The 27159-nt window shown below is 41.4% G+C and overlaps 1 protein-coding gene across 1 annotated transcript in view; it reads right to left on the bottom strand.

The window, feature by feature from the left end:
• Positions 1–26223, bottom strand: part of CERK (ceramide kinase) — a 38740-nt gene extending 12517 nt beyond the window's left edge. The window contains exons 1-6 of the mRNA XM_026702971.2: positions 25622–26223; positions 13954–14067; positions 11416–11538; positions 10475–10600; positions 7281–7344; positions 234–379 (exon numbers count right to left, since the gene is read on the bottom strand). Coding sequence (XP_026558756.1) covers positions 234–379; positions 7281–7344; positions 10475–10600; positions 11416–11538; positions 13954–14067; positions 25622–25769 — 721 coding nt within the window. The 5' untranslated portion in view covers positions 25770–26223. The remainder of the gene's footprint in view (positions 1–233; positions 380–7280; positions 7345–10474; positions 10601–11415; positions 11539–13953; positions 14068–25621) is intronic.
• Positions 26224–27159: the final 936 nt, after the last annotated feature.

The raw sequence follows: 27159 nt of genomic DNA, 5'->3' as shown, positions 1-27159 counted from the left end.
ATGTTCATGTCCCAATTGTACCTTCAACAAATGCATATGCCAACAGGTTTCAATAAATATTAGGCAATCTAAACTAAGCCCATAGTTCTAGGCAAGACCCAGTTTTTGTTGAGACTCCTAGATATAACCCTTATGCTGTCCCACGTATATAATATTATTTTTTCATTTTGGTCCAAGGTGGTAAATACATGATAACAATGTATGGTAGACATTCACCATGTTGCAGTTCTTACCAGCAGGGATTATGCCAATCCTGAGACAGCACTGGACTAATTGTGCTTTGGGATTATTTTGATCTATGCCCGAATCCTTCTGAGATCTTCCAATTAGACCATGTATCACTTCACTGAACATTCCGTCCCCACCAACACAAACAACACTGCCGGAAAACACACAAATTAAAACTCACACTGACAGTCAATACATAAATGTGTCAAAGGAGTCAATGTGAAAATAATGCAGTTTTATTAAACGTTATCTTTATGCTTCACTATTTAGTCCCCTCCTCGTGGGGAAATGATAGTCTCACTTGAAACAATTATTTAATGCATGTTTAAAATAATTTAGTTAATTGGGCTATGACAGACTCATTTTTATTATGATTTTGGATATTTAAAAGTAATAATTTCTTGCTTCTCCTGCTCCTGCATTAACATCTCGCTATGGAAAAGGGGGTATTGTTCTAACAATGGTAAATTTCACCCACATTCTTATCATTCATAAATACTTCTCTTTCATAATCACTAGAGCCTGTTGCTCTTCTCTCCAACTCTATGGTTTGTCTTTAATAACAAAAGCTACTCAAGATATACATGCAGATGGGAAATCATGTCAACAGTCTATTCCTATGGGCAATATGGAAGCCCTGCTCTTTGGGAAGATCTTATCCATATATTTGATACTTTGTGCCTTTTATGATTGGATATTGTGACTAGACCCCAATTTTCCCATGGCTGGATCATATGTCAATTGCTACCCCAGCTGGATATGACTACCCGTAGAAAAGCTTCTTCTCCTTGGCAAGGATACTTACAAGATGTCCTCCCCAAGGGGTCATCTCACATGGACAGATTCTGCTGTGACAGTAGTATGATTAGAATCATCCACTCATATATGGATACTTTAAGGATTATGTTGATTCCATGAATGGAGGCCCACTGAGAAATGTAATGGTATGATAAGTGTATATAAGAATATTTGAAAAGTGCTCAGTTTGGGGACTTATTTGTGAATTGTGATCACCAGCATCAATAGATCCAAGGCATGCATCCCACTGGCATTCAGTGACATGCTTCTTTGTGTTACAGTTGGTTTGAGTAGCTGTCATGGCTCTTAAATTCTGGTGCTTGGTTTATTATAATGTATGACTGGAATGTGCTCTCCAAATGTTTTAATTGTAACTTCCTTAGGACTGGGAATTGTAAGTAATTTTTATAATTATTTGGAATTATTAATTATACAGTCCAAAGTTTCTCAAGACAGCAGATTACCTAATACTGATATATTGGACAGATTAGACAACAGTTGCCCAACCAACTGGAGGATGGTAAGAATTAAAGGGTCAATACAGTTGAGAGGCACCAGATCACACAAAATTCATTTTGCTTGCTGTTGATTTTGTGATTGCTGAGTTGCTATGGAAGTCCTGTGAGGTACCAAAATATAAGTAATGCAAAATAAACAAATACAGGTAGCCCTCATTTAACAAGTGCAATTGGGACTGGCAGCTTCATCACTAAGTGACGTGGTCATTAAGTGAGATTTCACATCGGTGCAATGGACTTACCACCTCACTTCTCCTGTGCTAGTTAAGTGAATCATCCACAGTCACCAAGTGCAACTTCATGTAACTGTGACTTGTAAGTTTACTGTTGGCTTTTCCATTAACTCTACTTTTTGGATGCTAGCTGTGAAGCGTGCAAGTGGCAATCTCATGAACGTGGGATGCTGCGACAGTCATGTGAGGGCCAGTCATGGAGCTACTTTTACAGTACCACTGTGACTTTGGATGATCGCTAAACAGGGCAATTGTTAACTGAGATCTACCTGTAACTAAAAATAAATAAAGTTGATTCATTATGTATTAATTAGATTTACATCTGCCTTTCAATCAGTACAAGATGCCGTATATAGCATTCCACCCTCCTACCTTTTCCCATAATAACAAGAATAACAACCCCTGTGAAGCAGTGGTGGGATTCGATTTTTTTTTACTACCGGTTCTGCATGGCTTGGTGCGTGTGCCAGGGGAAGGATACTGTAAAATCTCCACTCAGAGGTGGTATTTGCTGGTTCTCTGAACTACTCAAAATTTCCACTGCCAGTTCTCCAGAACTGGTCAGAACCTGCTGAATACCAGCTCTGCTGTGAAGTAATAATAATAAATTGAAGTTATATGCCACCCAATTCTCAACACGTCTGGGCAGCTTTCTGGGTGGGGAGCTCAAAACTCATCCAATAAGCTTCCACAGCTGAGGGAAGATTGGTATCTGACAATTTTCCTTGGCTATATTGCCACAACTGACTTACCCTGGTCAACATATCACAGAACAATTCAACATGGGATAACTCAAGAGAGGGACACGTGGACTGTAGTGGGCCTTGTCTTGCTTTAGGTTTGAACCTTCTCAAGTTTGAAATCCTTGAGGCTAGGCTGAGCCAAAATGTGGAATCCCGGCAGCCCGTTGGTCAAGGCATGGAGCAAGCGCTGAACACCTGGCAGTCCCTGTGTGGATCCAGGAGGTGGGATCTCCCGTGATAGAGGACCAGTACCTCAATGTCAGCAGAGCAGCTGGCTCTCACGGGCGGGCGCACCAGGAAAAAACAGCAGAAGCAGGTCTCCTCTCATAGATGCACTGCGCCCTTGGCCTGGATCCACGCAGGGACTACCCACTGTGCTGCACTTGCTTCACAACTTGGCCGATGGGCCACTGGAACTCCATGCTCTAGTTCATCCCAGCCTTAAGGGCTTCTATCTTGAGAAGGTTCAAACCTAAAGCAAGATGGCGCCCGCTGCATTTCACTTGTCTTCAGTTATCCCATGTTGAATTGTCCTGCGGCGACATGCCCAGGGAAAGATATCTGGGGAGAGTTGTCCCATTCCGATCCGGGTCTTCCTGCTTTTAGACCAATATCTGAATGGTTTGTGGAGCCCTACAACACTGGCCAACTCAGAATCACTTGGATTTAATGAAAAATGTTTATTTCTGATAGGGTCATGTTTTGTAGAAAAAGGATGGTAGTGACTAATAGGATGCTGGGTTGACACTTTGGAAGCCTGTGTTCAAAGCCCAAGGGCTGCTGTATGTGAGGGCAAGCTCCTGTCATTCACTCCAACCTGCTCACCTAGCAGTTCGAAAGCATGCAAACGCGAGTAGATAATTAGGTACCATTTCAGTGGGCTCATTAACAGGGACATGAAAAGAGCCCCTGAACGGGCGTTTCCTGGCCAACAGTGATGTCACCGGTTAATTCTTTCACCACGATGCTTTTGAAGTAGTAGCAGTATGTATTTTGCAACAATTGCCAAAGTAATTCTCTCACATAACTTACACCAAGAGAACTTAACAGCCAGCTTAGTATGTGGTGGCTGTGGGGCCAGTTCCTCTCCTTCAGCCTTAAGAAGAAGGCAATGGCAAATCACTTCCAAAAACCTTTGGAAAACCTGTCCAGGCAGTTGCCAGGAGTCAATACTGACTCAACATGCACACACACGCGTATATAATTAAGGGGGAGTGCTCCATGGAAAGCCAAACGTATTTTGTCAGTGAGCTTCAGTGAAAAGTGGGGCTATGCCATGAATCTATGGGAAACTGTATTTGCTTTCCTGAGTCATCTTTTGTTCAGGTGAATACATGGAGTAAAGGATGGGAACTTGCTTTTTAAACACAGCACAATCTTCAAAATGCACTGGAATAAATGAGAAGAGCTCTCCCATTCATTCAGAGGAGACTTGCACAGGAGTAAATATAATGTTTGGCCATAGCACAGGTGTTTATGTGCCAGTGTCATTATTTTTTAACAAGCAAATCCTGTTGACCTATTTAATGGCTTAAGGTGATTCATTATGGAATTTGTTCTGTATTTGTCTGTGAAAGCAACGCATGGGCTCTGCTGTTTTAATCCAATTGGGGCAAAGCCTTGACCTTGCCAGAGGTAAATGGAAGTCAAAACTATTAAAATTGTCTTATAGCATAAAATATCTTCAAAGCTTCTTTTTCTAAAAAAATAAAAATAATAATGGTATCATTATCATGTCTCCCCTGGTCCTTCTCTTTACTAGACTAGCCAAGCCCAGTTCCTGCAATAATGATAGGGATGTATGCTTGGCTGGCAAAGAACATTTTCATCAATTAGAAAATAAAGCAAAACACCCAAAGGTGGTGCAGTTGTTATTTGCAAAACTGCTACAGGAAATGCTATGCTGCTGACAGATTGAGCCGAAACTGTATGACGTTAGCACATACTGCTCTCCTTCAAACAAAAACTAATGTATGATTTCATTGCAGACTGCTTAGTTCTCCAATAGCTATTGCGACAAAAGACAGAAAGCTATGCAGGTTGTGTTCGGCTGGAAGAAAATCTTGCTTTTCTATCAGTGCTACATTTTTGCCTCTGTAAAAAAATATATATATAAATATACATTTCCCAGTTGGAAATTTGGCAGCTTTACTTGGAAATGTTTATATCCTGCGACAATAATCTTTAATGATATCAAACATCCACATCTGCCTACCCCAAGTACTTGAGAAGGACTTGCAGCGGTTAAAAATGCTAAATCCAGTCTGAACATCTGGCCGAATGACAAACTAAAATAGTAATAAATCTATATGCTGATCAATTGCCAGCCACTTGGGGTGGTGCATTGGTGTCAGGCCCTTGGTGGAGACTGACTCTCAGGGAGAGGAGGAACAGCCGACAGGGAGTGGAGGTATGGCTCCGGAGGTTGTGGAGGAGGCTGGAGAAGGGCTGAGGCCGGCTGGGCAGTCAGAGGAAGAACCAGGCCCATCCCCTCTGCATCCTAGGATACGCAGGGAGGAACAGAGTTGGCAACAACTTGGCTTGCGAGAGAGGAAGCAGCCATGATCCTCCTCATTGGTTACAGCTGGGGAGACGAGTATGTAAGAGAGACAGTTAGAACACGGGTTGCCAGAAGCAAGCAGGTTTTATTTTGGTTTGAGGTTATCTTGGTTGACATCCTTCGAACAGACTATGCCTTGTTATCTCCTTGAATTTGGTAAATATTTCTCCTGTTCCGTTGTGGACATTTCCTCATTGTAATTTGTTTGGCTTTTTATTTCACCTCTATCTATCTCTAAATTCAGACTGTATTGCTTTCTTTTGAAGACTATTTTTGAGTACGTTTTATCACCAACTGAGTATTATTGAACAGTGGGGCCAAGTTGGAGGCAATAAAGGACATTTATTTACGTTTTGGATTTTGTTACGTTTGTGTTACGCTCGGAGGAAGCCACAATTGGCTTCCTTCTTTTCTCACCAAGAATGCTTTGGCCCTCATAGTAGCCAGTCTTAGAAATAAATATTGTGAAGAGCTACTTTCAAAACTAAACTGCATGGAATAAAAAATAGAGGGGTTGGGTCAGGGGCAGCGGGAAATGTCCTGGAATCAGAAGCAGCTTATGCATTTTGCTTGTTAATATGCACACAACGTGAGTTAACAAGTTGATGGGTTAGTCTGGATATGTCATGTAGGCTTGTGCTGCACGGTTTTCTCTAGTGCAAATTTGTATCTTCTGTCTATGTGCCTGATTCTAAGCATCAGTTAGCTGTCTGTCTGATATGAATTATAAATGTTGTTTCTCATGGAAACACATAAAATAATGGGATTCAAAGTCTGCTCTTGCCTTGTGGGATTCAACTGGTGTAACAACCGATTCGGTGAGCACGTACTGTGCATGCGCATAAATCACACGCGCATGTGCAGGGTTGGAAAACCGCCTATTTTCAGCTCCTCTAAAACCTATCTTTTTCTGCAGCCCCGGTGAGTAAAACAGCTGATTCGCGTGGCAATCCGCTGTGCTGTGCGAATCAGCTACGCTGCAAAACACGGAAATATAGGACAGACTAGGGCAAGGGTGGATGGTTGGGGCCAACTGATCACCGGAACTACCGGTTTGTCTGAATTGGTCCGAACCGGCTGAATCCCACCCCTGCCGTGTACGTATCACTTTTCTTCGGGAACTGACTTGTTTTCAACTTCCCCAGTTTGCCTTTCAGATAAAATTCCAAATAAAAATAATACGCTTCAGGCCGGATGTCTGTGAGAACACATCCAAGGAGTTTTCTTTGGCAAGGCCAAATCGTAGAGCTAGGCCGCAAATTCGAGATATTATCCCAGAAAAGGCTAGGCATTTGTGTAAATGCAAACAACATGTAAGTGGCTGTTGAAAGTCCAGCTCAATACGTATTTATTTATGAGATGTATATATTGCCACATGTGGTGTGAGGTTTGGAGTTTTGAAGAGGCTTGGCTTTATTTGAAAGAGGCTTGGCTTTATTTTATATTTGTGTGTGTGTGTGTGTGTACATACACACATGCATGTATATGTATGTGCATGCCACATGTACATATATGGGTACAAGCAGGTGCATCTGCTTCAGAATTTGTCAACATGTCCTTAACTTTCCTAACATAGTTTTTTATTTCATTTGCATGACCCTGCCTGACAAGTTTTTCCTGGAAAGGTGCTCGGCACCCCTGTATCCTTTGAAGATAATGATTAGACACATGTGAACCCCCCTTACATGCCCCACAGCTTTCAGCAGGGTACAAACCCCAGCTCCATTCTACAGCGCATGAAATGTAGCATTAACACTGAGCAGATAAAGCAAAGCCGGTTCTCTTGGCTTATGTTTATGAATGTGGACAGGGAAGGTAGGCTAAACATAAGCTTGGAAAAACAGATAAATTCAGAAACAGAGACACCCAACAAAAACAGTCTGAAAATCGAAAACAAGAAATGACTTACAAAATGGTGCATCTGGGAGCATCCTGGGAAGGGGGGAGGAGTCAAAGAAGTCAAAAAGGCAATCATAACTGCATGATCAAAGTCCTTGCATGTTATAGAAAAAGGAGGAGGCATCAAGCGTATGGTTGTAGCCACCATCTTTACTTTTTTTGACACACTCCCACACACCCACCCCTTCCCCCATCCAGAAGCTTCCAGTTCATCCCTGAGTAACAAATAACAAATACACCACCTGTACGATTCTTCAAAGCCAAAGGGGAAAAAAAAAATGTGAGAAAAAAGAGAACTTACCCATCGTATTTTTCTAGATGAATTTCAAGTAAGTTATCCTTAGCATGATTGGCATGTTCGGTGACTACATGAGGGGGGAAAAAGGGGACCGGTAGTTTAAGACATATTTTTACAAGGACATGGATAAAACCAGCTACACTCAGGAAACCATTTTTGACAGTATATTAGTTGAAAATATATAAACTAATATTGACGATCACTTAGAACGGTTTTGGTTGAGGTTCATTTCCACCCTCTTCCCCCGGCTAACGGAAAATGCTCCTCTGCCAAAGGCACCGAGTAACCCAAGCCTGATAAATTTATGGCTGAAGCCCCTGCTTCATTTGACTTTGTACTTTCTAAAAGATTCTTGTAATTTGAAAATAAAACTTGTGAGGATGCATGTTTATTTTCTTTGGCAACGTTTCTTTTATCATCACCAGTTTCTCCTTTTGTAAATGCCTCTGTCTACCACGGCAGTTCATTTCTGAGGGGGGGGTGAGACCTTCATGACATCTCTCAAAACTGGAGTTTTATTCAGCTAAAATGGATGAAGACACCCAGTGTCATGCTCTTGTTGGACTCTGAATCTGAGGAGGAAGCCGACAGGGAGTGGGAGTGCGGCTCTGTTGGCTGTGGAGGAGGCTGGGGAAGGGCAAAGTCCGGCTGGGCAGAGCAGAGGAGAGATAGAACAAGGGAGAGGGAGTTCAGAGGCAGACCCAGGGGCCCACCCCCTCTTCATCCTAGGGCACGCAGGGAAGAACGTAGAAGAGAGCAGCGTGGGTTGCCTGGCTTATGAGGGAGGAGAGGGCCTTGATTCCCTTCATTAGCCACAGCTGGGAAGACAGCTGATAAGAAAGGCAGGCTGGGTGGGGCAGGCTGCTGGGAGCAAACGTGACTTTATCCTGTGTTGTTGTGGCTTCTCTGTGTTCCTGGCGTCTTCCCAATTGTGTGAGTTTTGCCGTGCCTTCAAGTTTGAAATTCTTGCTCCTGCCCTGCCAAATTAATTACTTCAGTTTGGCTTGTTTGGACTTTAAGTTGCAGTTTGTGTTGCTCATGTTTTGGACTTAATTTTCTGCAGTCAAAGGCTGCTCCTGGGAGAGTTTTTCTCCAGCCAGAAGGTAACCTGGACATTGGGGGCAAAGTTGGAGATAATAAAGGGACTCTTACTGCTTATCTGACTGTGTTGCCTTCATGCCACACCCCGAGTCATCACACCCAGCAAATTTTATTTTATTACCTAAATCTATGAAATAGATTATTGAAATAGTAACTGCCCATTCAAATATATGATATTGGATAAATAACACCTCATTTACCTCTGGGCAAGTCTTACAGTGGTTAGTCAAATCTGTTTTAGAAGTCAAGATTTGGGACTAGAATGGGTTCAAACCTATCCACAGCACTGGAAATTCATAATTGGCCTAATACTGGTTACATTTCCTCAGCTCAAGTTACTTCCTAGAGTTGTTTTTGTGCAGGTAATATGAAGAAATGTAAGAAGAGATATACATTTATCAAATAAAATAATGGAGTGGAGGCATCTCCACCAGCATGAACCAAACAAAATATTAAAATGATATTTATGATATTTATGTAGTTACTTACCAATCACATCTAAATGACATTAAAGTAACTAAAATATCTTTACAATCCCCAAGGCATGTCACAATTTTTGAGCATCCCTAATGTTTGGAAATTGAAAGTTGAAAAATCTGACACGCCCCATGGTAGATAAACCATGTTGACCCAACATTAACCTGTCCAATAAGTGAGCTGTACAAAACAATCTGCTCTGTCGTAGTCAACTTGGCAAATGCCATTTCTTGGGGCACATCCGTTGTTTCGGAGGGAGAAAAATGAGCTATTACAGTAATATAACAAAGCTAGCATAAAGCAGTTGTATAAAAGAAAGCACTAAAAAATCAACAGCTCAGTGGTAATCAAGTTCTTTAAAAAGAATAAATCAAAACCTCTGGAATGAAAATGCAGCTTTCGTTTAGCCAGTAAGGAGCAGAATCTTAAACAAGCAGGCACTCCGAAAAAAAAAAAAGTTATTTTATATTGATAGATAATTTGTGGGAGGTACTTAGCATCCTGGCAGGTGCTTTTGCTTAACCATTTAGAATCATTTCTCAGCAATATCATAATCCTTGGGGTTTAATGAAAAGTGGCTCAGCAAGAGAAGAAGATGCTAAATTTCTACTTAGCAATATTGCTTCTCAAATGGTCTGCGGTATCTTGAAAACTGCCTGTGTACCAGGACGCTGCATGAGCCTCCTAGATCAGTGATGGCGAACCTTTTCAGCACCGAGGGCCCAACTGGAACGTGTGAGCATGCACACGCATGTGCACGTGCCGAGCACTGGAAACCCGAAGGCCAGCTGGCCGATGCGTGCATGTCTGGTTTTTTGGCCATTTTGGGGGCTGTTTTCAGGCTATTTGGGGGGTCATTTTTGGCTGTTTTCCAGCTGCTTTGTGGCTGTTTTCAGGGCCATTTTTAGGCTGTTTTTTTTGGCCTAAAAAGCAGCCTGGAAACCAGTGGTGGGATTCAGTTTTTTTACTGCCGGTTCTGTGGGCGTGGTTTGGTAGGCGTGGCAGGGGAAGGATACTGTAAAATCTCCAGTCGGAGTTGATATTTGCTGGTTCTCCGAACTAGTCAAAATTTCTGCTACTGGTTCTCCAGAACTGGCCAGAATATCACCTCTCCTGGAAACGGCCTGGAAAAAGGTCTGAAAATAGCCCCAAAAGGGGCCTGTTTTTTCTGCCTTTTTCCGGTGCTCCGTCACCCACAAAAGACCAGCTGGCTGGCGTGCATGTGCGTGCCAGAATCCAGAAGAACAGCTGGCGACAGAGCACGTGCCCACAGACAGGGCTTTACATGCCACCTCTGGCGCGCATGTCATAGGTTTGCCATCACGGTCCTAGATGATGGGATATTTTTAGCAATATGTCTCCAGATTAGTGACACAACTTTGATTGGAATTCTCTTTAGGTAAACAAGCACCTTGGAGTTTCAATAACCCCAGAAACCACTTGCCAGACTATTTCTAAAAGTAACTTTCTCAAACTTAGTGCATTCTAAGTGCTTTAAATGTTTCTTCGGTATTTCTGGAGGGCACCGAATTGGGGAAGTCCGCGGTATGAGGAAACTATAATGCTGTAATTCAAGGCAGTTATTTAGAGGATTCCGTCAACTCAAACCAATAACTCACCTATAACATCCGTAGAGATGGAAGCCAGACTAAACAACGGAGCCACTTTTTGTTCGTATATTTTTTCTCCTTGTGATTTTCCACTGTGTGGATTAATATATACAAGCAAGCGCTTTGGTCTGGAGGCTGTCAACGTGAAAGAGAGAAAGTGGGCCATGAGATTATTTGCCCTTTAGCTCCTCTAGAAGTTGCTGAACTACAAATCTCTCTTTCTGCTCAGGAAAGGAAATCTAAAGCTAAGTCCATTTCAACTCAGGATTTCCCAGTCATTACTGAAAGATTTCCTGAGGGAGGGCTGGCCAATAACTGAGTTCCATTACTGAGGTCTTCTCAGTCTAAAGACATTTCTTCCAGCATTCAAATGTTATTTAAGCTCATTAGTCTGCCTAGAGAATAGATAAAACCTTGTTAAGAACTGTATTCTCCATGATGTCAATAGCCGGAGAATTGATCGGGGTGTCTTCATATATTCCAGCTAAATACACCTTAGCTAGCGTAAAGACAAGGAGGTCCTTCTGCTGCTTGAAATAGAAGGATCTGCTTGCACTCGTGCAATTTCCCATCTTATTCAAAATGTAGGCAATAACAGTGTATAAGGGAGCCGCGGTGGCGCAGTGGTTAGAATGCGGTATTGCAGCATTATTCTGCTCACTGCTGAATGCCAGCAATTCGAGTCTCACTGGCTTAAGGTTGACTCAAGCTTCCACCCTTTCCAAGGTCTGTAAAATGAGGACCCAGGTTGTTGGCGATAATATGCTGACTCTGTAATCGGGTTACATAGGGCTGTAAAGCACTGTGAAGCGATATATAAGTCCAAGTGCTATTGCTAAAAGCTCCCATCATCACTGGCTTCATTTTTTTCCCCCCTTCTCAGAAATTGGTTAGGCCCTGAGAGAAAAAAATGAACCCAAAGGAAATGACATTCTTTATCGGCAACATACTCTGTAAATCAAGTAGTTCTTTCAGTGTACATATCCATTGATTACACAAATGTTCGTCAATGCACCAGAAAGTCACTTCGCTGCACCGCCAGCGGTGATGCCGTGCCCTCTTTATGTAATACACTGCAAAAGATACACATACACAAATAAAAAGAGAATCACAATTCCGTACAAGCAACGTTGCTCTCCAAATATAACAACATGTAGCATTTACATGACGCTTGAGAATTCTGAAAGAAATTCATGTCCAATAAGTTGTTTAAGGCCACAGATCCTGAGAAAAAGAAAAAGGTTGCCACTCTGGGCAGATGGGCATGAAATTCATCATTAGGTGATTCCTTGCCAATCTTTGAGATGGTGTCTTTTTCCATCGTCAGGAAATCTTAGTTGGACTAAAGTTATTTGTACAGGTATAGAATATTTGCCCATCTTAGGGCAAAAGACACGGAATTCTTCTCTTTTTCTGCCTCCTGTCCTCCCAATTCCTACTGAATTTGTGAGTGACTAAAGCTATTCGCCAAAAAGTAGTCCTACTAAACAAAGCCGTGAGAGAGCCGTGAAATTTGATTTAAGTTTAAATTAGTGGGTTTTTTTTTTTTCAAACTTCGTGACTTTTTAGATGTGTAAACTTCAACTTCCAGAATTTCCTAGCCCACATGTCGGTTAGGGAATTCTGGAAGCTGAAGTCCACATACCTTAAAGTTGTCAAGATTGAAAAAGAGTGATCTAAACTGAATCGGACAAGTTGAATAAGGTTCAATGCATCCCATGCATTAAAGAGTTTCCCCTTTTCATTCTGTTCAAAATCACATTTCAGCACAAACTATTGGAGAGTTATTTATATTTCCAAGGTTTCTAGGGGAATGTATACAGTCCACAGCAACTTACTAACTTATCTGAGAAAATAACTGAGGGCCAGGGTTATGGTTGAGGTGTTGGATTAAGACTGGGGAGATCCAGGTTGTAATCCACCTTCATCCACAGATGTTCTCTGGGTGACTTTGCATTGGTCCTTTATTCCTCCCCCGTCCCATCTTGCAAGGTTGTTGTTGTGAAAAAAAATAAATAAGATGAGGACCTGCGAAGTACACTGTCTTCAGCTAAACGAATAAGCAAGTGATTCAGTCTTGTTTTCTGCATATTATGCATGGATGAAAAGAAAAGAAGAGCAGAATATGTTGGCTATGGAGAGTTGACTGATTTATTATATATCTAACCCACTTGTTTCTCTGAGAATTATAAGGTGGAGGGACTCCCTCATTTTATTCCCCTAACACCCCGTAAAGATAGACTGAATCCAGACAAGCTCTCTGTTATTAAGTGGGGATTAAACCTGGTGCCTATGGTTCAAATCCAATACTCAATCATTACATTATACCAAAACGACATACATTTATTTGGGATTCCATTTTTTTTCCAGTCATTAATTTAGAGAAACTTTTTGTGATATGGAAGAATCAGAGAAATTGGTTGAGGTTTCCCAATTAAAATTCTGTTATACAAATCAAGGAGACTGTGCTTTTAAATCTGTAAAAAAGGTAACTTTTGTCTTGTGTAAAAAGAACATTTCACTGTTTAAGAAAACCATCTATCACAGATAGTCATGCATGCGAGTTTTCAATGTGCAGAGAAAAAAAAGGAAACTAACGATTTGGGCACTTAGGTTTATTCATTCATTTAGTTGTCTAGGTTGGACAAGTTATATCATCAATGCAGAATATTTGATTATCGTTGGATATCATGCAAATGAGCAACGTGGTGACCTAGTGGTGAAAACTCTCGCCTCTTACTCAGAAGGTAGAGGATTCAATCCTAGGTAGTGGCAGATGTTTCTCTTCTAGAACACAAAGAAAACTATCTGCTGCGAACTCCGCATAGGCATCAGGAAGGGCATTCAGCCAGTAAATGCTCAGCTCCATCCAGTTGCCCTGACTTTACCCCGAATTAAGGGATTATAGGGTCATAAAAAGAGAGGTTATTGTATAAAAGTCTATAAAAGTCAGGCAAATGTTACTCTGCGCATTTACGAAAATCTTGAAAACGGAACATGCGGTATGACAGAAATTCAGAATTCAAGGAGCCAAATAGCAAGCGATGAACTATGAAAATGAAAAAAAGAATGATTTGTCTTTAAAAGACATCTTAATAATCTCCTTTCTGCAAAGAAGGATTTCTCTATAGAAATAATTTTGGATGCTCCACTGTAGCAAATGTTGGCGAAAGGCTGAATGAATTCAGATCTTCTGTCAAGTAATAACTTCGTTCAGTTGGCATGTAACCTCTTGATAAGGCAGTCACAACTGTAGCTCCTGCAGAAGAGGAACTTTAAATTTCATCAAGATAATTTCCTCTTCTCTCTCTCTCCCTCTCCCTCCCCCTCTCCCTGTGTGTGTGTGTGTGTGTGTGTGTGTGTGTGTGTGTGTGTGTGGAGGCTCAGGAAGTTATCTGAAGCCACCACCTTGTCTGGTTCCATATATTATGCAAGCATGTTAACAATTTTAAAACTATTTGCACTAAAAAGTGGCTTATTTTCTTTACCGGTGAATGCATGAGGCTTTGTCATTTTCTGCCATCTTCCAGGTTGAGGCTGTTTCTCCTCCCTTTCTTTCTCTTCAACAGCAATGATTTCAGAAATGGGCACAGCATAGTTCTCTGCAAAAAAAGAGAGGAAGAGTTGAAAAAAAAAAAAAAAACAGCCTAGCTCAGGGGTGTCAAAGTCAAGGCCCGGGGAGCGGGGGGGGGCTGGGCAATCTGACCGGCGGGACCGCCCTAGAAGCAGTGAAGGACCGGCCCGCAGTGCTTCTGCCAGCAAAAACAGAGCTTGGGAGGGTTGCACTCCCAAGCTCCGTTTTTGCTGGCAGAGGGTTGCAGGAGGCCGTTGCAGCTGAAGTGGAGCTCAGGAGCCCATTTTTGCTGGCACTGTGTTCGGGCCACCACAGGCGCCTCCGACATGAGTGACCTCAAGCTGGCCATGCCCACAATGGCCAGCGTGTGAAGCATCCGGTCCACAGGCCGTGAGTTTGACGCCCCTGCATTAGATGAAGACAACATCCCTCTCTCACTCATTAAATCTTTTTTTCCAGGCTCTGCAGGAGTTACACTAAAGACACGCTGCTTTCATGCTTTGAGTGAAAATTGTAAGGCCCGAAGCAATTTTTTTCCCCCAAAATCATTTTTAAAGCAAGAACAGCCCTAAGTAATTATGCCAAGAGAATAATGAGATTTAGACTGAAATGAAAACCAGCACAGGGCAGGTTCTTGCTACTAAAATTTATGAGTTTATGAGGATATCAGCTTTATAAAAGGAAAGAACAATTGCAAGCAGCCAAGTTCTATGAATAAAATCTATTCTTCACACCTTTGAGTAAAATTTAGAATACGGATCTCTGTCTTATGGTTCAGTAGAACTGCCCAAAGTCCCTCCTTGAGGGAGATGGGCAGTTTAGAACCATGGATTATAAAACAAACAAATGTATACCATGGCTGTCAAAAACAGGACTTTTTATAAGAGGTGAAAAAATAGAAGGGGGGAAAAACTGTCAAATGATCTTCTCTAAAAACAAACAAACAAAAAAACAACAACCCTGCTTTAAAAATACGTCAGTAAGTGCTACTATGTGCATTCATTTATGTATGATTTGTTCAAATCCACATAGTTGCCTAGTTCTGGAAAGCCTGCATTTAGCTAAATTCTGTTTGCTTAAAAAACAACAATGAACTGCAAACACGGAGCTTATTTTAGCTCTGAATCCATGCATAGCAACCAGTGTCTTAATCCTGATACAAAGCTGCGTCTCTGACTCCTGACTGATTGAAGTAGTATGTTTTATTTAGACCTAGCAATTTTAAAATGAACGGATTTTAACATTTGGCTGGGAAATTCTATTGGCTGAAGTCCACTCATCTTAGAGTTAAAAATTTATATGTGTGTGTGTGTGTGCGTGTGTGTGCATGTGTAATATTATGTATGCATGTATATATATATATATATATATATATATATATATATATATATATATATATATATATATATATATATAGTAGGTTTGTATAAGGGTTGGCAAATCAGTAAGAGAAAGCGATGCCTACAATGTGTAAAAGATCAAGAAAGGGAGGAAATGCTAAGAATATTAAAGGTCAGATAAGACATGAGAGAGGAAGTGATTCATCTTAACTGAAATTTAAAAATCAAGGGAAATAACTAGGAACAAAATGTAGTCCAGCATTTGTGACTATGAGACCACAGGGATAGTTTCCCCAAGTCTTTTTGTCATTAAAGGGAATATCATATAACCCTTTTACTCCAGAGCCTCTATAGATATGAATCCCTGGCTAGCTTCATCTAGGTTTGAATGCTATGCAGATTTAGCTTCCAAGTCTTGCATTAGAACTCTGCAATGGAATCTTGAAACTGTTCAGAAAAATTGATGTGCTATTCTTGGATTGCCTCTTTGCTGGTAAACACATGTCTCACCAAAAGATCTGAATGGATCCAAACATTTAGATTACTCTTCAAAACCATAGTTTATTTAACCATGACTTGTTGAGTAAGCCACAATTAGAACTGCTTGTGTAAGCTATGATCAAAAAGTTCTGGGGGCTCACTTCAAACCCAAAGAAACTATTTTATTGCAATACATGAACTCGGCAGATCCCAGCACCAGGAAAATCCCAATTAGGTGGATTTTAACGGAAAAAAAGCAATAGCAAACTATTTCCATATTATTGTCAAAAGAATTACAAGAAGTTGCCAGCAGACGAGTTTAATTCAGGCAGACTTTCCTTTCCTTACTTAGAAATTATATGAGCCAACATCTCTCCCAGCCCTTCCACTCTCTTAGCGAAGAGGAAAAAGTGGTTTTCTTGCTGGACAATTGCAGCCTTTCTGCTTTTTTTCTCAAGACTCAAAGGAGGGAGCTTTATATTTGCTGTTTCACAATACCAGGAGCGTCAAACTCGATTTCATTGAGGCTTGCATCAGGAATGTGTTTAATCTCTGGGGGCCGGGTTGGGTGTGGCTAGCTCAACATTACTCATATTGGGGGCACCTGTGGTGGCCCAAGCGCTTTGCCAGGGAAAACAGGCTCCCAAGCTCCATTTTCAACTGTGGCGGCCTCCTGCAACCCTCCGCCAGCAAAAACGGAACTCGGGAAAGCTGTACATGGTCCTCCCGAGCTCTGTTTTCACTGGCAGAGGCACTGCGGGCCACTCCTTTGCTGTTTCCGGGGTGTCTCTGTGGGCCAGAGCTAAGTACCCTATGGGCCAAATCCGGCCCCCAGGCCTTGAGTTTGACACCCCTGCGCTATCCACACAGTGGACTGAAATATAATATCCTCCTGCCTAAAATAGTCACCTTGCCCCCTATGATGAATAAGAAACTTCTCTAAGAAGCATAAAAAACTGGGGTGGACCCACCTTGCTTTAGGACTGGACTAATAATATATCTTGTAGACTGCAGTCTGTTAAAAACCACCTGTGAAGTAGTAAAGATTTTTGGCTGACTGTCAAGTCATAAATAGCTAATGACCAGAAAGAAAGCTAAGATTTTCTATTTGACCTGCCAGTTTAGCGGATGTCAATAGCAGAAAATACCATAAATTCAAAGGAACTCCCAAAATAGTGAATGCAGTATACTAAAATTACTGAATATACCATAAGAAATACCGTAAGAAGTAGCAGAAAGCATATTGGGAAATACTAGTAGCATTTTTTTTTATAAAGGAGTATTCATCCCATCTAAAGCAATGCATAATCTGTAAATTCAAAATACTGAAACTTCTGAAAAGTAAGTTCTGTTAAAGCTAGGTACATTTCCTTCAAAAATTGGGGTTGGAACTATGGGTAAATCTTAGGGAGGAATTCCTTTCTTCCCTTCTCTCTCTCTCTCTCTCTCTCTCTCTCTGCACAACAGAACACATGCTAATTGAATCATGATTTACTAAATTTATCTAACACACTGAAATATAAACTAGCCATACTGTTGTATGAGTTCATACAACCTGGGTATAAACCAAACTAATGTGCTGTACCAATACAACATGGAGGCTGACCTCCATGTTGTATTGGTACAACACATTAGTTGAATTGGTACAACACATGGTTGGGGTGAAACTGTCTTCCCAGCTGAATCAATGGATTAAACAAATTTAATTGAGGGGTCCTTGGTTCTCTCTGAGCTCAGTTATTTCCTTGCAGATGTCTCATCACCCAAACTAGGTAATATCAACAATGCTAGTAGGGAGTATGATTTGCTCTCGTTTTATATACTAGCACAGGGGTGTCAGGTGGATTTCTTGGAGGGTTGGATCAGCATTGTAGTTGTCCTCCGCGAGCCAGCCATGGGGGGAGAGATGGGAAAGATGGCCTCCTGCAGCAACCTGTTGGCCAAAATGGATCACGGGGGCCATGGGCAATCGCCCGTGCCCTGTTTTTGGCCAGCAGAGTGCTGCAAGAGATCAGGTCAAAAACGAGGCACATAGGGGTCTCCCACAGCCTCCCCATGGCCTGTTTTCACTAGCAGAGTCACAACAGGGCAGTCCTTTACTATTTCCAGGCCGGCCCTGCAGGACAGATCTAAGGACCCTGCACGATGGATCTGGCCCATGGGCCTTGAGTTTGACACCCCTGTATTAGTGGCTTGCCCTGCAGTGGTAGGATTCAAAAATTTTTACTACTGGTTCTGTGGGCGTGGCTTGGTGGGCATGGCAGGGGAAGGATACTGTAAAATCTCCAGTCAGAGGTGGTATTTGCCAGTTATCTGAACTACTCAAAATTTCCGCTAAAAGTTCTCCAGAACTGGTCAGAACCTGCTGAATACCACCTCTGTTGCCCTGTGTTTTTTTAATTGGGTACTTATTTATTGTTTGCCTATTTATCTGAATTGGTATTTCCTTGATTGGGATATTGTTTACTTCTTGACTGTTGGTCTAATGTTAACTTTGTTGTTAATCTCTGCTCATCTGGGTGTTGACTGCTGGTGAGGAGGTGTTTTGGTCTTCTTGTTTCCTTTCTGGCCTTCTGATTTGTGTCTTCGGAATGGTATGTAGATGTTGTTTATTTCTATGTGCCTGTGGATGATCAACTTGCCTGAGTGGCAGCCTTCTAGGAATTCTCTAGCTTGTTTGGACTTGGCTTGGTTGAGGCTGGTCACAGTTTCCCAACTGAAACTATAGTTAAGTCTGTCAATGTGCTGTGAAATTTAGGAGTTTTCATCATGTCTTCTGACTGCTGGTTGTTGTTCATGGATACGCTCTGCTAGTCTTCTGACTGTTTATCCTACATAATGGCTATTGTAGTTCTTACACTGTATGCAGTTGTAGTCTATTGGTGCTTTCTGAAATGTTTTTGATGTATGGCAGTATTATCCTTTTCAGAGTTTGTTTCGGTTGGTGACTGAGTGGTCAGGCCCTTTTGAGGAAGTTGATGGCTATCCATTTTGTGGAGAGATGTTGTATAGATAATCTCTTTCCTTTTTCTAATATTCAGGGGTGCTGTCATGTATTTGTGGTTATCTAAATAGGGTTCTTACATAGCTTCTTTTGTGGGATTGTTACTTTGGTAGCAGAACACCTGGTTGATGAGAGACTTGTGTTTCTAATTTGCCATTACTGACAAAATAGCCAGGAAGGGTAGTATGGTTTTGTTTTCTTCTTCCTTAGTGAATTCTATTCCTTTGAAGATGATGTTGATGGTTTCATGTATATTCTCTGATTGGTCCTTTTTTATTATGACAATGGTGTTATCTATGTATCAGATCCATACTTTGGGTCGTATGCATGAGAGTGCTATAGATTCCAGATGTTACATTATAGTCTTTGCTATTAGTCCTGAAAGCAATGATCCCATGAACAAATCTTCCTTAGATTTGTTGATATATTTATCCATTAAACTGAAAGTATGTAGTTAGGCAAAAATTGATAAGACCAACAATTGTGGATATTTTAGTCTTGGTTTATTTGATTAGGTCAGGTGTGTTGTGCAGTCAAGTGTTCTTTGGCTAACTCTGGTTCTTTGGGTGCAAAAAAGTGTTGTGCTATCAAATGAGACCATGATTTCATCTTCATCTATTGCCAACTTTTTGATTTTTTGGAGAGGTTGTAATGAGGACTTGATGGAGTATCTCTTCTCTGTGTTCAAGATTTTTTGGTAAATTTTTTAGCAATGCTGTGGGTTGGAGTCCCTGGTAATGAAACAATTATACAGAAAGGTATGTCTGGGCTGTGTGTTTTGTGGATATCAATACAAGTGTGGGAGGATGGATCTACTGCTACAGATATTCTCTTCTATTGGAAACAAATTTAAACTTCAGGGGAAAAAAGTTTAATTCGTTTTACTTTTGCTGCCAGTGAGCTTTACTGAATAATTTCTGAACTGCTTCTTGAGGCAGATCTGCAAAAATCACTGACACTGGCAAGATGGATGGCACACAAGTTTAATGAATAAAATTATCTTTGCATTCCATTCTAAAGCTCCCACTTATCAGTATAAAGAAAGGTTATGAATTTGCACTGAGTATCTTAAAAATCTCACAACAATAAACCTGGTCCTTTGTTCTGAATAGAAACAGAAGCCCATATTATAAGCAATTTCAATTTCTAGTTTTTTTAAAAAAGTATAAATTCATTTGTAAACTATAAGTGCTCAATGCATGAATAAAAATAATCTATACATACTCTGTAAATATACTCTGTACATACTCTTTAAACAGATCACTTTTTGTTTACTTACAACACTGTTCTAACATTCATGGCACATTGTTTATCAGGATTTTGAAGGGGAATGATTCGTTTCCCATGTGCAGAATACTAAAGTTTTTTTTTTAACTTTGATATTTTCTTTGATAAAATTTCTGCTTTATCTCCAAAAATTTCAGTTTCATTTCATCTAGTGGTTTTTAACTGTGTAAATTCAATCATTTTAAAAGAGTATAAATCTTGAGAGAGAGCATTTAAAGCAATATGCAGCTTTGCAAGATTTGTTTATTTGCTACTTTCTCTTATTCAGAAATAAGTGTAGTAGAAGTTGCAGTTTTTTTATGTTGATCTGAGGCGTTTTCTGTTTGCCAATTAAGTTATAAAGTAATTAAAGATGAGGGAGAGACCTTTAACCATTCAGATTATTGTGCTTGGAAATTCCTTGTATTGCAATGCTAACCACTAGTCAGCAAATAACCCTTTTAAATGCTTTGCTATATTGATCTTCAATGGAATAGAATGTAGTGAAGTTCCTATGATATAATATACATGGGAAATAAAACAATTATATTTGATTTCCAAAGGTCAACAGAAGCAAAGTATGTTTGCTTATCTGAAAAAGCCAGGAACAATGCTAATTACCTGCAAAAAAAGGGTTCCCAACATAGGGAAACTAAAATATATTGGGAGAAGAAAGATCATTGTAAAAGAAGCAGCAGCCATAGGGAGGAAGATACTGTGGACTCAAGAATTGGGAAAGATTGGGGGAAGAAGGCGGAGCCTCCTCGCTGACAGACCGTAGATCGCATCTCTCTGCGGCGATGGTCCGTGCTCTTTCGTTGGAGAGCCCCAATCATTACGATTAGGGGCTGAAGCTGCCTTGGAGGGGTGGCGGAGTAAAGGGAAGCCGCAAGCCAGGGTAAGGGGAGCCGCATCTCCCCTCCTGGGCTTGGTCTTCCCCCCCCCCCGAAGACGACTGCAGCGGTGATTTAAAATGGCCACCCTGAAGAGGAGGACTCAGCTGGATTAAAATTTGTGCAGGAGGGAAGGAAGAGGTGGATAACATCTGAACCGGGACAATTGGGCAATGCAACTAAACAAAAGTACCCTGGGATTAAGGTAACATGGAATTTTTAAGAAAAGAAAAGTGAGCAGCAAAATTACAAAGGGACAGGGAAAAAAATAAGAAAATATTTCTGACAGCTAAGCGGGGCTTCGAACCGGGAAAGGAAGAAGCTGGAACTAAAGGTTTAACTAAATTGGACTAAAATATTTTGGCAATAAACAGGCATAAAATAAAGCTGGACTTAAGATTGTCAAAAAAATAATAATAATAAAGTTTACAAATTGGAGACTGGACTGTGTTGGAATATTGAGGTTTGAAAAATCCTAAATAAAAAAATAGGGGGAAAAGGTGAAGACTTTGTATAATGGAGAGTGCCACCTTTTGACAAAAACTTAAGCTCAAACAAGGGAAAGCATCCTGTTTCTGAATGAACTTGTGTGGATATAATATTAAAGAAATATTGAAACAAAGTAAGAAACTTAGAAAGTGAAAGCAAAACTAAAATAAAGAAAAAAGCAAGGAAAGACTGACTGTGGGATTGATTGATGTTTTTGGTATAGACCCTGGGCTGGAACAATTGAGAACTTTAGAAAATTGAAAGAAGAAAGAAGGAAAGTAAAAGTGTTTTTTTGTGGACTTTAACGATCATAAAATACAAAAGTGTGTAATGATGGTACCTCTTCGGGAATTAAAAATGGAACTTAAAAATATGAGAGAATTACTACAGGAAAAAGGCGAATCACTTTGTGCTGTGTTAGAAAAACTGGAAATGGTGATTGAAGAACAAGAAGAAAGAGCTTCAGAGGAAGAGGAGTCGACTCAAGGAGAAAACATCTTAAACAGACAATTAACACAAAGAATGCTACAAAGAAGTGGGGAAAGAAGGAAGGCTAAAAAGTTGAGACTTAAGAAGGCAATCAAAGGGGGGAATACCTGTGAAGTTGGGAAAGACAGAAAGACCCAGCAGAAAAGGGGAAAGGAAGATATTAAGAAAGAGGGGATATAAACTGGAATGAGAAAAGATATGGGGAAAAGGGGGAGGAGAAGCAGTAAGAAACAGGTACATGAAATAAAGAAATAGTAAAATGTTGAAAAGAAATGGTTTTTTCAAAGATAATGGTTGATGAATTAAAAAGGGGATTCTGCAGGGTGACAAGGGATAATAAGAATATTTCTGCAATTAAAAATATTTAGAAAATAGGGTAATATAGATATTGATAACTCTTATTAAAAATTAAAGGGGGAAAATATGCTGCGGAATCCAAATGAAATGATGTAATGATTATTATTGTAACTTCTTAAAAATAATGGTTTATTGGGAATCAGGATGAGGGAATAAAGGTATATTTAACCATTGAGGTGTCACACTCAAAGCAGTAAAAGGGGTGAAACCTACAGTTGTTTTTTTTCTTTAGTGTTAAAATTTGTATTGATTTAGAATTTATAAAAAGAATGTGTAATGGAAAGGGAATATGACAGACTAAAGAACCAACTAAATAAGTCATATAGACCAGTGGTCCCCAACCTTTTTTGTGCTGCAGCCCGGTACAAGCATCACAAAATCATCCGCGGCCCGGTACCAGCATCAGCACGATGGCAAGGCGAGATGAGTGACCGGCCAGCCAGCCGTCCCCCGCTTCTCCCCACCACCTTCAACTCCTCCTTTGTACCTGTGTCGATGGGCTTCCGGACGGCTTCGGGACGGTCACTCGGCTCGCCTTGCCATGCGTGCTGAAAGAATCCTCGCGCCTTAGTTTTGTTTGAAGCCGCCCCCCCCCCCAATGAAACTAAGGCGCGAGGATTCTTTCAGCACCCAAACGCCGCTTTCTACCTAGAAAAGCTCACCGGAAGCACTTTTTCATCAAAACAAGATGGCGGCGCCCAGCAAACCGATGGCCCGGTAGAAATTGTTCCACGGACCGGTACCGGTCCCCGGACCAGTGGTTGGGGACCCCTGATATAGACTATTAAAAGCAAGGAAAGACATTGGCAACTTATTATTATTATTATTATTATTATTATTAGGCAAACACATATTTTTTAACTTTATTTTTAAAATAAATATTAAAGGATTATATTTGAAATAATTGAAATGAAACAAAAAGATGTTTCAACTGAGATTAATGAAAGAGGCCAGAATTAATGTGTTTGTTTCTCTCCTTACTGAAAATTTGGAATGGAAAAGGTAATAATAGAATTAAGTATGCATATATGAATGTATAATTGCTGTCATATTTGTGTGTAAAGGTGATGACCCAGAAATATGTTGTCCACTAAAAAGAGATTTTTGTTTTTATGTGAAAAACTGAATAAAATTTGTTAAAAAAAAAGAATTGGGAAAGATTGTGGCGTTAGTTTTTATGCAGCAAGTACTTCTGATGAAATAAACATCCTGAAGTATTCTGAAATGAAAGCTAGCAATTATCTGCCTATATTGAAAGGATTATTTCAAATGGACAGCTCCTTGGATTGTTAGTTAAAAGCTTATGACATCTTTCCTTAATCAATGGACAACCCTCCCCACCCCGAAAAAGGTGTGAAGAAGCTGTGGGATTACTGCCAATGGTAAATCATATCTAGATTTTTTTTTGCCTGAAAAATGTGATGTTTGAGGCAAGGTGATTTACATAGGGGAAGTCTTTCTAAAAGCATGCTTAATTATAATCTGCAGCTTCCTCTGACTGTAGTTCAGATAAGATAGTAAGATATCCTTCCTCAACTGGATGATTGGGTCTTCTGGATATGTGGATTTCAACTTACTGACTTCAGAGCAAGGGAGCTGCTGGCTAGGAAATTGATACCCATTCATGTGGATGGTGCCCAAGTTGAGGAAAGCAAATATATGTGGAGATGTAGTAGTGATGGACTACAAGAGGAGATCCCTTTGCTTGAGAGACCTTGCAGATAGCAAAAAAGCATTAATAAATTGTGAAGGACAATGATAAACTTATGAGCAATCAAAAAAGGCTGGGGTAGAAGCGTGTTCTGGAATAACCAGATAGGCTGGCTGACTTCACATCTCATTATTCACCACAAGTGATGGGTGAGTCTTACATAACAACATGACCTTTTAGATTATGTTGTACCTCAACATTTAGTAGAACTTCTCTCAGAAAAGAGGTTAGAGTATAACCGCACAATACACCTGTTGTCCGAGAAGTTAATTGTGTCAAAAGTTTCCCAAATTGCATTTTTGTTGTGGTTGCAACAAATCTAGAAGTTGTGGCTTCTCTTGTTGTTAAAAAGTCTATGATGGCTTCAGGAAGCTAACTCATGAATATCATACATGCAATGACAGAATGGCAGAAAGTTGTTATTGACATTGAGATCAGACAAACTACTGACAGCTTTTCCAATAGGTTTCAAATATATATGCTCCATTGACATATACTGGGGATTATTAGTATAAGGTTCTACAGAGTGTGTCAACTGGCTTTTAACAGAAGAGAAAGCCAATGCTTCATGTGCTTATGTACAGTACACAGAGAAGCAACACTAAACCAATCCACAATTTGTTGGTCCTTTTAAGATGTCGGATAGGAATGATTCACTATGGAAGAGTAATAAAAGCATTATAAAACTTTTCACAGTAATTGTTTAAATACCTACAGTTGCCACTCCAAGGAGGGAAGCTTACAGCTGCCAAATATTGTGTGCTACCTACATTACTCATACTGATTTCAAAATAATTAAAACATTGGTGGCTGGGGAAGGGACAGGAAGTTATGCCAAAGCTTTCCGAAGATGAGGAGGTTCTTGACAGCAAGCTACATTTGTAAAAGATGTTTCAGAACTGGGCCAACTGAGTCACAGTTAATTTTCCTTCCTTTCACAAAACAGGATCATAATTTGACAAATAACAAAACGAATACTGAAAGCTGTGTGAGGTTTTCCTTTAGGTCCCAGAAAGAAAGAGAGAGAGAGAGAGAGAGAGAGAGAGAGAGAGAGAAAGAAAGAAAGAAAGAAAAGGAAGTAAGGCCTCCATTTAGGGGCCAGAAGCGTCCCAAATGGCTTAAAGATTTCAATAAGGCACATATTTTTTTAACTAAGATACCAACGGGCAATTTCCTAAAATTAAGAAACCAGTACACAAAGTGTACATAAAGTACATCTGCTTCCAAAACTCAGCTGCTTTAGTCTTTACTGGAGTTGTGTGTTTGTACTGGTGTGACTTCATGTCAGTATTGACTCCTTGTCCAATTGCTGGACAAGGAGTCCTTGCAGTTTTCTTCTAATCCCTCAAAAGACATAAAATGTTGCCTTAGGTCTCTTTAAAAGGATCCCTCCCGGACCTTGAAAATTAAGGTGACCGCTCAGCACTTTGCACACGCCCAGCAGCGCTCTTTCCAAGGACCCGGGTGCGTGTCTCCAGATCGCACCCCACCAGGCTGGCTTTGCTTCCCCCTTGTTGCCAGGGATGCCGGAGAGGTCACCGGCGGCCACTCACCTCGCCCCCTGCGCGGCTGCGGCTCCAAGCTCCGCCACGCCAAGAGCCCCAGCTCCCGGTCTAAGGTGACCTCCTGGGCGCGCTGCTCCAGCACCAGCAAGGAGATGAGCTGGGTCCCCCGGCCAGCCGGAATGGACCGCTCGCCCATGGCTCTTCAGCGACCCGGCGTCCTTGGCTTAGGCGACATGATTGTGGTGGTGGCGGTGGCGGGGGGGCCCCGCTCAGTCCGGGGCTGGGCGAGCGTTGCCGTCGCCACGGGGCGGCCGGGTAAGTCCGCCCGTCGGATGTTTCAGAATCTGTTATCCTTCAGAATTTGCAGGTCCGCTCGCAGGGAGCATGCGCGAGAAGGACTTGCGCACGCTCAGCAGCGGCGGCGGAGGCCAAGCCGCGGTTCTCTTACCGCGCCCGCCTTTGCTGCTCAGCTTAGCGCGGCCGGCGGAACTCTGGCTGGGGAGAGGATACCGTTAAGGGCGGGTGGATCGGCCTTGCCTGATTCCTCCGCTCCTCCTCCTCCTCCTGGGGCTGGAGCTGAGCTTGCTCCTTCTGCAAAGCTGCCCCGCGCTAGGGTGGGAAAAAGCGGGCTGCCGCCGCCGCCGCCGCCCTCCTGCCAAGTGGGCGGTTGTAAGACGCCGAGCCAAGTTGGCTCTTGGCAATGAAGTGCCACGCCAGCGACCCCTTAAGCGCTCTGGGAAGAAGCGCCCTCGGGCTGGCGAGACGCGTTTCGCTTCCTTGCCCTTTAGAAAAGATTGGACAGGCGATTTGTCTGAAATGGCATCTCCTGTTCGAGCAGGGGTTGGACTAGAAGACCTCCAAGGTCCCTTCCAACTCTGGTTATTCTTCTGTTTTATATGCGACCTCTCACTCGGCTGGCTTCTTCGTCCGGCCGTCGAGAATCGGTCCCTTAAAACCGGCTTCTCTGTCGGCTGGGTTTTTGTTTTTGTTTTAAATCGCAGATCCACCCTCGGAGATCGCAGCCTCCTCCCTCATCTTAAGTCCCGAGAAAACAAGTTGAAAGATGATCTTAACTTTTTGCTCCGGCCTTTCTTTCACACTCCTGGCTCTGACGGATGCGGAGGATGTTATGGAAAACGGCAAAAATGGGCACCTTTTCAGAGTTGCTCCAGATTTGCTTCCTTTAGCTGTTCAAGGAAGCTGGCAGATGAGACCGAAGCAGAAGCTTGCCCCTGACCATGTTTTTATTTTTATTTTATGTATTTGTCAAGCAAGTATTAGACAACATGTCCTTACAGTGATCAAGGGAAATTGTGGTTGGCAGACAGATGTTAAAAATAGATGCCCCAAAGCCTGATTTTGTAAAATGGGAATACAATATGATAGTGTGTTTGTGTTAGCAAATTAGAAAATAAGTTTATCATAATTAGTAACTACCCTGTTTCTCCAACAATACGGCCTCCACCAATAGGAAGGCCAATCATGATTTCTAGGCATGAGCTGAAATTAAGCCCTGCCCCCCAAATTTAGGCCTATTTAATCCACGAGTTTCCCGCCATTTCTCACATTGTTCATTAAAACTACAC

The sequence above is a fragment of the Pseudonaja textilis genome, chromosome 5, assembly GCF_049901715.1.
Source record: "Pseudonaja textilis isolate UNSWEBS1 chromosome 5, rPseTex1.2, whole genome shotgun sequence".
NCBI lineage: Eukaryota > Metazoa > Chordata > Lepidosauria > Squamata > Elapidae > Pseudonaja > Pseudonaja textilis.
Note: the sequence above shows the minus strand (reverse complement) of the source record. Positions and strands in the feature narration are given on the sequence as shown.